Here is a 13,311-nt window from a genome sequence, read left to right on the forward strand (position 1 = left end):
GTCCTGTGTCAATTTGATAACCACGTTAAACAATCAAGAGTCATTCATTCCATCAGCATCTTTGGCTCAAGGGCATGTGGAAGATAGGCTTTCTTATGAATGACAGGACATGGAAACTCCAATTATGTGCGCAGAATCTGTTCTTGCTGCTACTGGGGTGAAAATGGGGAGTTGTGGACATGTACCATGCCCTCTATTACTACTATTTCTAGCTGGCATCGAATATTTTCAGTGCACAAACATTGTCGTAGGTACTTCTAAGACATTATCTTATTTAATCCTAACAACTCAATGAAGTAAACATTTTTATTCTCCTTGTATAAACAGGGAACCCGAGGTTGGGGAAATAAGTGAACTAATCTGTTCAGTGTCATAGGGCTAGTAATTGGCAGAACCAAGGCTTGAATGTGAACCCTCTAATTCCAGAACAATATTCTTAGCCATCATACACACTTCCTCCTAAGTATGGCCATGTTGCATGTGCCTTGTAAAACCTGCTCCTCAGAGGCGGGGAAAACACCCAAGACATCCATGACAGTGGCTCTTTTCTCTCTCCATTCTACGCTCAAATTGCCGTTACATTGGAGCTGTAAGTGCTTGGCAGTGACAGCTAAGGAAAGGGAGTGGTAGGAACTGGGAGGCCAGGAATTGAAGGTTGATCATGGGCTCATGGCCTGATGATCCTGGCTGTTCTCTCAACTTTTAAGGATTTTCGTATTTCAGTGTCTGAAATAAAAGATGATTGCTATCTAATAGACAATACATGAAAATATTCAGAGTTCTTTTGGTTTAACTTTTAGAGAATCACCTAAAAGAATTCTCATGAGCATTCTCATGCGTTTATTCAACAAAAATTATAGACCCTACCGTGCATTGGACATTGTGGATACAAACATGAGCCAATTAGACATGGTTCTTACATCCTGTTGGGCAGGGGAGGACAGTAAGCTGGCAATCGCATAGGATGTCATAGGTGCAGGATGGGAAAAAGCCCCTGTCGTGGGTGCTAATGGCACGTCCCTCAATCTAAGCTGAAGATGTGAGTGGGAGAGGAGGAGGGCCTTGATATTTCCCCTGCCACTGACCTGCTCTATGGCCTCAGACACAAGTTCCCTGCAATCTAAGACATCTACTCCTGGTGTAGGGTGGGAGAATAATCCCCAAGTTGCAAAGGCTATAGAGAAATGCATTACTCTATACACTGCTCAAGATAATAACCAGCAGACGCTTAATTCAAGAAGCTGTTTCTCTTTCCTTTTATCATTTTTCCAAACACTCTTATTTATTAATGAGGATAACAAGGAAGAAAATTTTGCTTAAATAATGAATAGTACGTTTAGCAAACAGAAGTGAAACGGAACAAAGCTTACTAATTCATTTTTGTACCTCATAGTGGATTCTGCTCTGTGTCCAGGGCTATGCTAAGAGCAGGAGATATGAAACCAGAAACCAGGAACCTCTGCCATCACAAAACTCTGTTATCACAGACAGAGGAAACTGCCATACAACTCTCTCTACTGATGTGCCAGAGGACACACTGAGAAAAAGCAGGTAACCAGTGTGATGAGAGGAGGAGGGAGAGGAATGGTTTATGCAAAAGTCATGTTTTGCCTGGAGAAGAGAGGATTTGGAACAATGGCAAGTCACACTTACTCTGTATTGCTCAGGCAGGACTCACGCCAATGACTAGAACATACCTGGACTCCCTCAATGCAGGAAGACTTTTCTAGTACTAGAGATGTTTGTAAATGTGATCAGCCTGGTGGTGCTATAACAAGGGGCAAGACTGCACATGTGTGAACTGTCACCGCCCAAGTTTTTGGTGGGATCCAGGGATCCAGTCCTGTGCTTCCCAAGGTTGAACTCTGTTCCTATAGCTTGGACAAGAATTAGGTTTCCTATGAAAATTATACTTGTTAAAAACCATCATTGTGTCTTGTATTTGTATACCTTCCATATTTGATCTTAAAAGTCAGCATGGAGTTCCTCCTCTCTTAAAGAACAAGTTTGGTGCTGTCTTTTCAGCTCCATCATAAAACTTACCTTTGCTTAAATAACCCTGACTCATCCTTTCTCTGGTATGAAATTCTACTCTCAGTCACTAAAAAAGAATGTAACATCTCTATACATTTTCAAGACTCTCTTACTGTGAGAGAAGGATTCCCATGGGAAGTTAATTTTGTTCATTTTTTAAAAAAAGAATTAGTTTAAGCACACAAACCATAGTCTTTTGTTTAAAAGTGTCTGTGTCAATCATTTAGTATTAGTAGCTGTCCTGTGGCACTGTGCTATGAATGATTCTAAGGCAAGTCTAGGTTCAGAGAGAGAGAGTACAGTCATCAATTAGTAATGTCTGCAATGGGCGAGTCTCACATCCCTCATCCACAAGATTTGCCATCCCTGGAGCAATATGTCCATTTCTGATAGTTCCAGGAAGCTTAGACTAAGATCTCAAGGGAAAGCTCAAAGAATGCAAGAGAGCAGGAGATGTTGAGCATTAGGACTATCTGGAGGACCCCAAAAAGCATGATGGAAACTGGCCAAAGATAGTCTTTTCTATGTTGCCCCTAGTTTTTGTCCACAAAAGGTCAACCATATTCTTTACTATAAGCCAGTGTGTCCCAAACAAAAATAACAGATTTGTTTGCTGTTTTTCAGTCAAGTATACCCCTCCCTCTCACTTGTGATATTTCTTTGCCTAGGGATCCAGAAATGAGAATGTGTGAGTTGCAGAATCAATCAATGTATTGTCAACCACAAAGATTATCTGGTCCAAGCCCTCCATCTATAAATGAAGAAACTGAGGACAGCGATGGTTAAAGTAGTAACCACTGATTTCCTGTTTCCAAAATGTTTGGACTTCAGATTTATCTTACGCTTTTAATTCAGTTAGGAATCATTTATGTCCTGCCCTAGACCCAAGAACTTGACGATGGGCAAAGCAAAAAATATTAGAGAAATGTCAGAATCTCAGCTTTTAATACTAGCTCTTAGGTGGTGTGTGTTCTGACTTTGGACAGACCTGAATTTCTTTCTTTTTCTTTCTTTCTTTCTTTTTTTTTTTTTTTTTTTTTGTCTTTTTGCTATTTCTTTGGGCCGCTCCCACGGCATAGGGAGGTTCCCAGGCTAGGGGTCTAATCCGAGCTGTAGCCCCCGGCCTATGCCAGAGCCACAGCAACGGGGGATCCGAGCCACGTCTGCAACCTACACCACAGCTCACGGCAACGCTGGATCGTTAACCCACTGAGCAAGGGCAGGGACCGAACCGGCAACCACATGGTTCTTAGTCGGATTCGTTAACCACTGCGCCACAACGGGAACTCCCTGAATTTCTACCTGTGAGTCCAAGAGCAAATTATATAGCCCTGGATCATAACATCTAATTCAAGAAATAAGAATATTGCTCTCTACATATAGTCATATAAAGTGCCAGACCCATAGCAACACTCAGTAAACTAGGTAACATTTCCTCGGGTTGCTCCCAAGACCTATGCTCCCCTCTCTCTGCAGGGAACAGAAAATGTGACCAGCACTGGAACTGGGGCCTTAACCATTTATCTGAATCTATCATGTATTTGGAGAGTACATGTTTCCTGGATCTCCTACCATTTTAGAACTTTGTACATAACCACAGGCATTTCTAGGAAATGAGATATTTACCAAAAGTGTTTATCAATCATTACAAAGCCTACATGGTGTAATCTTGAAAAAACAAGGATGATGACATGATTCATTTTAAAATCCAGTATTCATTAATGAATACTATCAAAAATATTTCTTCATTGTCATGAATTTCTTTAATTTTTTCAAAGATCAGAGTGGCCTGGAAAAAAAATATTCACCAGAAAAAGGTTAATTATTAATAGCAATTACTTGGAAAGAATATAAAAGGATTCTTTAATTTTTTCAAATCATAGAACGCCTTCTCCAAGACTCATCTGAAATAATGAAGACTGTTAGATCCATACCATTTCTTGTTTTCTTCAGCTACATTAAATGTCAGACTCTTCAGAGAAGTTTTCTAGATGCAGGTAGGGAATTCTGTTTATAATCTATACATCCCATGTGCCAGGAGATGAGGCTTAATAACTACTGACATAAACATGGAACTGCTTATCTTTCTCATGTGCATCTCTGTCAAGAAGTCATTGAGAATGGCTGTAACTTAACTTGTGGAATGGATACAGAAAGAGAATTCATGTATTAAGGCGACATAGACAGGAAGATATCATTTTCATCTTATTTCCACTCTAGGTGAGAGAATGATGTATTTCAAACTTGTATTTAAAATGGGATAAATGATTTTAGATAGAGCAATTGTGTTTCTAGTAGCAAGAACAATACTGTGAGCTACATTATTCGGTACCTACTATGTGCCAGGCGCTATGCTCAAGGTTTCACATGTTGGCTTTTGTTTAATCCTAACAACCATCCAATGTAGTAGACGTTGTTTACATTTGGTAGAGAAACAGAAACTGAGTGTGGACATTATATTACCAAGGCCATATTAAGTATCAGAGCTAGAAGTTGAGTTCAGAATAACTGTCTCCAAAGCTTTCCCCTATTAATAGAGCAAATAATAAAGGTTTCTTTATGAAGTAGATAGCTGCTAAGCTCTTCAGGTGCTATTGATATAAGAAGGAAGACACTGTTTTCAGCAGAGTGTGGTTTGCGTATGTGGTGAACGGAGGTGATGAAGGTGATGAGTGAATCCAAGGTATGTGAGATGATGTCTCTGCCAAATTAAGCCTGGTAAACAGTTAATGTTTATACTTTTGTGTTTTGTTTCGTTTTTGGCTGCCCTGCAGCATATGAAATTCCCGGGCCACAGTCGAGACCTATGCCACAGCAGCAACGCCAGATCCTTTAACCCACTCTGCTGAGCGGGGGATCGAACCTATGTCCTGGCATTTGTAGAGATGCCGCTGATCCTGTTGTGCCACAGAGGGAAATTTAATGTTTTTACTTTTGTTTCTAATGCCAAACTTTGACTTTCTTAGTGTTCTTTGGGTGTGCTATTAATGTCTTTTAATTAATGTGCATTTAATTAATTCAGAGGTGTTGATACAGGTACATGCAACTTATTTTCAGGCCAATGATAGATTCAACTACATGATGTATTTGAAAAGAAATAAATTGTCCACAGAATACAGTTTAAATGTGAGAAAAGATATGGACTTATAATTTGTCCTGATTTATGATGTAAACAAAAACAGTTCTGGAAATTTATGGGTGAACAAATACAGATTTGAGACGTCAAGGGGGATTTCAATTTCGAAAGTTTCCTCTTCTGCAAATAAAATCTCATTTTTTTTTTCCAGCCATGCAGCACATTAATAGACAGAATTCTCTAGAGGACAACTTAAGAGATGCGTGAGTTTTATTATCAATATTCTTTTGTCTGAAATTTAAAATCATATTAATTATTGGGAGGAGCAGTAGGGCAGTGATATAACACTGAATCTATTTTCATCGTTCACACAAGTGTCCTGTTTCAGCACCAGCATTATGGTTGCACAGTTTCTTCAGAAACTGGCTTATGAAGAAGTACAAACCATAGTTAAAGAGTTGCTACCTCTTGCAGAGCAATGTAAGGATCTCAAGTCACATGAATCACCTTCAGAATGCTGTCACCAACTGGTAGGTGAATCATGTTCTGCCTTTTTCTTTCCTTTTTTTTAAAAAAAAAAAAAAAAACTAAATTGCAAACAGAAGATGTTACAAGAAGGGGCAATCAAATAATAAGTCAAGGGACTTGAAGGCAACCATAGGTGCATGAGTCGCACTCAACATATAATCTCTGTAGGTTTATAAACCTGCAGTTTTTCAATTCATACCTGGGAGATCAGACTGAGAGCCAAACACTCCAGAGAATGATTGTATCCTCAAATGCCAATTTGTTAATTTAAGTAGGTTGTTCTGCCTTTGTCATGAGAATACTACTGATTCTCATATAAATGTTCCTGGGAAATTTAAGTACTGATTCTGAGGTTTCTAAGGGAATATGGAAAAGCAGAAAAAAAAAGTGAGAGTTATTATAGGCTCTTTTCCCACTTAGAAAATCTTGAAAATCATTATTGTCTGTTCTGAAGTATGTCTATCTTGTGATTAGAAAATTTTTGATAAATACTAACATATTCTTATAATCTAACATATTTTTGGGTGGGTTATTCTCATGTCAACAGTTTAAAATACAAATGAATGGTTTCATTCTTTACTTACAGTTTTTTTTCAAAATCTCCATCTTTTTAGGGCTATACCTATCTTTTTTAAAAAAACTAGAATCTGTGTAGTCATAGAAAAATCATTAGTCATATTAGAAATGTGCTTTAAATGAAGTTCTTCTGCCGGTAGCTGGCCTCACTTATTTTATAGTGATTTCTTCTCATTTCCACTTCAGTAGATGACCCTTTTCTGCTCTTATCCTCCAAATGTGGAAACATTTGTCATTTGAGGTTTATAGCATCCCACATATTTACTGCATTTCAAGGATATTTGAAAGCTGAATCATCACATTTCCATTTGAATTTTTGACACTGAATACACATTGTTTCAGAGTTCAATTTTTAAAATAAGTTCCCATGGAAACCAACTAAAAACAATCAGGAAGCAGGTAAAGCAAACAAACATCTGTTTCTTGGTGGATAATTCATATTAAAAATACCTTGATTTCTTTAAACCCTGGATATTTTGGCTTATGTTTATTTTAATCCCTCTCAACTGTATGAAAATGAGGCACATATATTGGTAGGGAGTGAATGATAATTCTATTTGGCCAATGTCCAGCATGTGGGAATTTAGACTTAACAACATTTTTAAAGGATTTTGTGGAGTTCCCTTGTGGTACAGTATGTTAAGGATCTGGCAATTGTCAATGCTGTGGCTCCAGTCGCTGCTGTGGTGCAGGTTTGATCCTTGGCCCAGGAACCTTTGCATGCCATGGGCCAAAAAATAAACTTTTGCATGCCATGGGCCAAAAAATAAATAAGTAAAGGCTTTTGATCAAAAGACCTATGTCCAGGAACTATTGGACACAGAGTATAAGACTTTGCACTCAGTTGCCTTTTCTTTATAATAATTCCTTAACTTCCCTGTGGTTAAGAATGTAGACCACACATGCTCCTACTTATTATTTCCTCCTACAGATGACTACCTTCCTAGGGCATATTTGCAATAACCAAGGAATGGCTGGAAAACATGTATTTTATGACTGTTGCAATATAAATAACACAGCGAGCCACAGGTGTTTCCTCTTACACAAAAAAGATGATGCAGCTTACAGTGATATATTCCACATTTCAAATCCTGAGCAGATCTGTGGGTTGGACAAAGAGAATCGAATGTCAGTGAAAGAGAGGTAAGTCACTTTTCCTTGCCAGGTCTTTGAAAAAGAGTATTTTCCAATTTTGAAGACAAATTATTACTATTTTTGGTCTTTTTAGGGCTGCACCTGCAGCATATGGAAGCTCTCAGGCTAGGAGCTAAATTGGAGCTACAGCTGCTGACCTACACTACAGCTCATGGCAACACTAATCCTTAACTCACGGAGTGAGGCCAGGGATCAAACCTGAATTCTCTTGGATACTAGTTGGGTTCATTACCCTGAGCCATGACGGGAACTCCTGAAGACAAATCTTTTTACACATGAAAGTCTCTGAACATAAAATTAAAGTGAACATTTGAGCTACAATACATGTTTTTCCCTCAGAATGACAATATGGTCTTTGTAAATCCAAGAGGGCATGAGTGTGTCTATGCTGTGAAACGTTAAAAATGACCAGGATCTGTAAAAGACCCATCTCCTTAGAGTTTAGATTGGTCAGACCAGTAGCAAACGATGTTGAAAAGTACAGGTTAAAAAAAAAAATTAAAAGGAGTTCCCATTGTGGCTCAGTGGTTAACAAACTCGACCAGCAACCATGAGGATGGGGGTTCAATCCCTGGCCTCACTCACTGGGTTAAGGATCCAGCATTGCCGTGAGCTGAGGTGTAGATCATAGACATGGCTTGGATCCTGCATTGCAGTGGCTGTGGTGTAGGCTGGAAGCTACAGCTCCAACTGGACCCCTAGCCTGGGAACCTCCATATGCTGCAGGTACAGTCCTAAAAAGACAAAAAAAAAAAAAAAGAAAAAAGAAAGAAAAAGAAAAGTACAGGCAAGTAGGCAAAGCACAATAAACAGAGTATTGGGAACAGAGGGCAGATAATAGCTCAGGTGAGAGACTGGTATTTGGAAGGTTCACCAAGGCATAGCAGGATGGGAATCTGCTAGGCATATGGGTAGAGCCTGCCCCTGGGAACCTAGGAATAAGTGACAATTGCAGACTTGAGAGAGTTGAGTTTTCTACTCAAGAACTCTGATTCTATAATTCCCACTGGAGTGGATAGCATTATAGCCAGTGGGTAGACCAGCTCATGTTTAAGTCTCCCAGTTAGCACAGAGATCTATTATTTGAGAGTGAGGTGTGAGCAAGTGGCAGGGGCTTAGAGGCAGGAAACCAAAACTGAGAGAGGGAGGCATGACGAGAGAAATCCGAGGCTTCAATTCTCAAGGGATGTAGGTCTCGCCATCTTGTCAGGACAGACTCAAGATACTGGGAATGAGGGAAAGATCTGATTGCTGGATCTAGTGTAAGAAGCACTGTGGTGATTTGATTTCAGATTTCAGACATGAAACTCAAAACCAGAAGTGAACGAGCAGACAGGGTGGCTTGCTGCTGAATGATGTAAATACTTTTAATTCACCCATATGAGGACAGAATTGCCTGAGATTACTGAGCTTTCAAGAAGGAATTAAGCGGCGCCAACCACTGAGGGAGAAAAGACTCAAGAAGAAGAGATTGGATGGGTCCAACTTGTCTGACCTTAGGGGCCGCCAAAAGGGAAACAAATATGAACTTGACTTCCTCTTTACTGTAGTGACACATGCCCTAACTTGAGAATTATAAAATCAGGTTTGGGCTGAACATTTAGAGATTCCAAAATCTGACCAATACTCAGGCAGTGACTCCAATTTCTTCTTGAACATTTACAATTAAATCAGTATTAAGGAGTTAGTTTCCATGCTAATTTAACTTATGTGCATGCAGTGGTAAAATGGTCAGGGAAAAATAATTTTCTAACTACTTACTGCATAACTATAAGCCAAAACTTTATCTAATTCTCAACCAAGGAAACAGTAATTTATATCAAAGCTGGAGGAAAAATAAGCTATTTTGGACTTATCAAAAATAGCATAGCATCGGAATTCCCGTCGTGGCACAGTGGTTAATGAAACTAATTAGGAACCATGAGGTTGCAGGTTTGATCCCTGGCCTTGCTCAGTAGGGATCCGGTGTTGCCATGAGCTGTGGTGTAGGTCACAGAGGCAGCCCTGATCCTGAGTTGCTGTGGCTCTGGTGTAGGCCAGCGGCTACAGCTCTGATTAGACCCCTAGCCTGGGAACCTCCATAGGGGGGAAAAAAAAAAAGGACACACAAAAAAATAGCATAGCATCATAATACCTCAGTAATTGTACCTTTGGATTATCTAAGTATTTTTCAATAACAATTTTGATCATTTTAAGATTTGGTTATGTATCATACTTTAGTACCCAACTTTCAATCATGTGTGTCCCTGTGTTACCTTACAATAGGGATCTTCTCTTTCTTTCTTTGGTGGAGCCCGTGGCATGTGGAAGTTCCTGGGTCAGAACCTGCGTCAAAACAATGAAATGCCGGATCCTTAATCTCTAGGCCACTAGGGAACTCCAGGACATTCTGCTTTTTAAATGGCTCTGATGGTTAGAAGGCTTTTCCTTATACCAAGTTAAACTTTGCCTTTGGATATTTGAAATTAGATTGGATCATACTGAATATCCTCTAAGGGAACAAAGTTATTGCAGCATGAAAAGTGAACTCTTAGTTTAGCATGGTACCCAATAGAGAACAGAGGTATTGACAGGTGGGGATACTCACGACTATACTAACGAGGACGGCAAGAACAGGGGTATTGAATGGCCCCAGTTAATTTCACATTGACCAAAAATTTTGCCTCATCTTGGGTGGCAGATGTATTTTGATAATATCGCCTACTTTTCTTTTGCTACAAGTTGGGCTTGAGAAACTCTGCTGAAACAAATCTACTGACTGAACTTCGAAGCATAAGGGTTGGGTTTTCTTGGTTTGTTTTTGCATAGCATTGCCCTGCTTTTCTAAGCCTTGTCCAGTTGCTAATGAATAAGGTTCAGTTCTAGTATTTGATCTATTTTTTTCCCTCTCCAAGGCTTGCAGATAAGTTAAATGACACTGTGGTGACCAATTACCTCTAATTTTCAGTGACTTAACAAAAGTTTTATTTTTCACACATGCTATCTGTCCAACGTAGTTTGTTGGGAAGCCTGCTTATCATAGTCATTTAGGGACTTAGGCTGACAAAGAAGCCATCTCAACACCTGCCTTCTTGTTTCCTGTGGCAAGAGGAGGGGATGGTGGTAAATCATGAAGTCTCTTAAGCTTCTGTTTGGCATAAGACATTGTTTTTCCTTACATATGGTTAACCACAGCAAGTCGCATTATGATGCCTCACTCCAGAGGGAACGTACAATGTACAATCCTACTGTTTGTTTTTTTTTTTCTGGAAGGAGGGGAGCTGGAAATATTTGATAAGCAATTCTGAAATGGCCACCATCTCAATTATCCACCACCGAGAAAAGATTTTTGACTCTTAACCAAAAGGAAATGTTAGCACAGGATTGCTACACACATCAGTTGTTAGAAGAAGACTCTACTAATATTTGATGAGTGCTTCAGGTCTCCTGTAACATCGCTCATCTTTATCATGGCATCATTATTCTGTATCTGGTTCTAACCTTCAGGGAACACCAAGAAATACTCTTTTCATGAGGTTATATGCAGATATAGTCCCCTGACTCCAGAAATTCCAGCTACCTTCTTCGCTGTGATTTCGTTTTCTAGATTCTGTAGAACTGGGGGATCCTATTCAAATATTTCAAGCATTTCTTTGGCCATTTGTCATGAGCTGCAATTGCTATTTCAATCATTAAAGGGAAGGCAATTGTAGTAAACTTGTCATTTGACTAGAGGTCAAGGCTGCGGCAATTGCAGCCTTAGCCTGCATCCCAAGAGGAATGGAAGTTAAGGAAGTTGCAGGAATAAAGATTTATACATTATCCAAGGAACTGGGGGTGGGAGGAACTTATCAAAAGCTGCCTGATCTCTGTTCTTTATTACTTTCCCCATTATCCCTCTCTCTGTATCTTTTTTGGGGGCTGCACTCATAGCATATGGACATTCCCAGGCTAGGGGTGGAATCAGAGTTACAGCTGCCAGCCTATGCCGCAGCTGCAGCAATGCCAGATCTGAGCTGAGTCTGCGACCTACGTCACAGCTCATGGCAACGCTGGACCCTTAACCCGCTGAGTAAGGCCAGGGATTGAAGCTGCATCTCATGGATACTGGTCAGATTCATTTCTGCTGCACCACAGTGGGAATTCCCTCCCCACTATCTCTTTAGCATTGAGATAATGTACTTATGGATGATCTTGAGAAACTGCTCTTCATCCACCAATAGCTTCTAAATTTAGTTCCCCTCTACCAGTTTTCCTCCATTTGTAATCAGTTTGGACTATAGAACATTCTACCTTCTACTTATGTAAAAATGAAAAGTTTTGATTACTGCTTTTATTTTCCCACCAGACCAGAAGGTACAGTTGGTCACTTTGCGAGCCCTCAGAATGTCTGTCTAACCTCACAGTGATCCTGGGCTTAGTGAATATGTGATTCATTTAAGTTCAGTGCCATTCCATCTCTGTCACCATGAAACTCTAGAAGTTTCAGATCAATAAAAATAAAGTGAATCCCAAGTTTTTAAGAAACAGTGTCAGCACTTGTTCTTGACCTCCAAATTATATAGCTTTGTATTTTTCAAATTACAGGTACATTTATGAAATTTCTAGAAAGCATCCATTCTTGTATGGACCCACTATTTTGACCATGTCTGCTTGCTACAAAACAGCTGTTCAGTCATGCTGCCAAGAAGAAAATAAGACTGAATGCTTCCAGATAAAGGTAAAATATTCATATGTTCCCTAACTATTATTTAGGGATGTGTTATGCCAAGTGGGACTGTGGACCAGCAGCATATGCATCACCTGGCAGCTTGTTAGAAATGCAGAATCTGAAACTCTTTTCTAGACCTGCTAAATAAGACTTCATTTTAACAAGATATTCAGGTAATTCATGTAGTCTTTGAAATTTGAGACGCATGATCTAACATAGATAGCCTTTCATAATAAATATTTAACACTTCAGTTATTATTTCTGCATAACAAAGCACCCCAAAATTTACTGGTTCAAAACAATAACAAGCAATTTATTATTTCTCATGGTTTCAGTGGGTCAAAACACCAGGAAGGGGGAGTTTGCACTGTGGTGTAGGGTTAAAACTCTGACTGCAGTGGTTCTGGTCGCTGCAGAGGCATGGGTTCTATTCCCCGCCCAGGGCAGTGGGTTAAAGGACCCAGTGTTGCTGTAGCCACAACTGCGGCTTGGATTCAATCCCTGGCCCAGGGACTTCCATATAAAAAAGCAAAAAAGAGAGAAAGAAATTCAGGAAGGGCTCATCTGGGCTGTTCTGGCTTCTGATGTTTCATGTTATCACTGTCAGGCAATGGCTGGATCTGGGACTCTGAGGAGCTGAAGCACCTAGAGTCTGTTCAGCATCTCTTCCTTCTGCCACCTCAGGGTATCTCCCTGTGGTCTCTCTGCCTTGGCTGGTTTGGGCTTCCTCATAGCACCGCAGCCTCAGGGCAGCTGGACTGCTGACATATGGCCAAAGTCTCAAGAATGAGTATTCTAGTGGATAAAGCAGGAGTTGTAGGGCCTTTTATGGCCAAGCCTCAAATTTACCTCTACTATATTTTTTAGTGGTTGAGATACCTTAAAACCTCACTGGTTTGAGTGGGGAAAGTAAATATATGGTAACAAAAGCTCACTGTAGAAGAACATGGGATAAAAGATATGACTGTAGCCGTCTTTGGAAAATAGTTTGCCATGCTTAATTTTAACCAAGCGGCCTTTTCTCCTTCATTGGATAGAAGTAAATTAGTGATTAGTTCCATGATAAATGTCATTTTATGCATGCTCATTAAAGTTTCTAAATATCTACCTAAAATAACCATCTTTAGAGGGGGCACCAGGTGCATTTTCGGAAGGTCATGCTGAAATGAATAGTGGTTTGTAATCGTTTTGATGAATTCCTCAACGCTAAGTGCTGTGCCATTTTTTTCCTTGCTGTTTTCTTTGATGTCCT

General features: G+C 39.8%; 1 protein-coding gene across 38 annotated transcripts in view; it reads left to right on the forward strand.

Annotated features, from left to right (window-relative positions):
• The first annotated feature begins 3,112 nt into the window (after positions 1-3,112).
• LOC102166306 (albumin superfamily member 1) overlaps positions 3,113-13,311 on the forward strand; it is a 43,566-nt gene continuing 33,367 nt past the window's right edge. For 5 of the 38 annotated variants that reach the window (XR_014812703.1, XR_014812710.1, XR_014812699.1 and 2 more), the window contains exons 1-6: positions 3,914-4,031; positions 4,146-4,254; positions 5,322-5,373; positions 5,499-5,640; positions 7,146-7,357; positions 11,936-12,068. Coding sequence is in view for 12 of the 38 variants with exons in the window: in XM_005666746.4 (XP_005666803.2) it covers positions 5,324-5,373; positions 5,499-5,640; positions 7,146-7,357; positions 11,936-12,068 (537 nt within the window). In the remaining 26 variants the exon portion in view is untranslated. Of the gene's footprint in view, positions 4,718-5,321; positions 5,374-5,485; positions 5,641-7,145; positions 7,358-11,935; positions 12,069-13,311 lie in introns of all 38 variants that reach the window. The other 33 variants (XR_014812711.1, XR_014812712.1, XM_005666747.4 and 30 more) reach the window with 19 other exon arrangements.

The sequence above is a fragment of the Sus scrofa genome, chromosome 8 (assembly GCF_054392235.1).
Source record: "Sus scrofa isolate SSC_HxYL_T2T_F1_AM1 chromosome 8, Sscrofa_HxYL_maternal_Yorkshire_Landrace_v2.0, whole genome shotgun sequence".
Taxonomy (NCBI): domain Eukaryota; kingdom Metazoa; phylum Chordata; class Mammalia; order Artiodactyla; family Suidae; genus Sus; species Sus scrofa.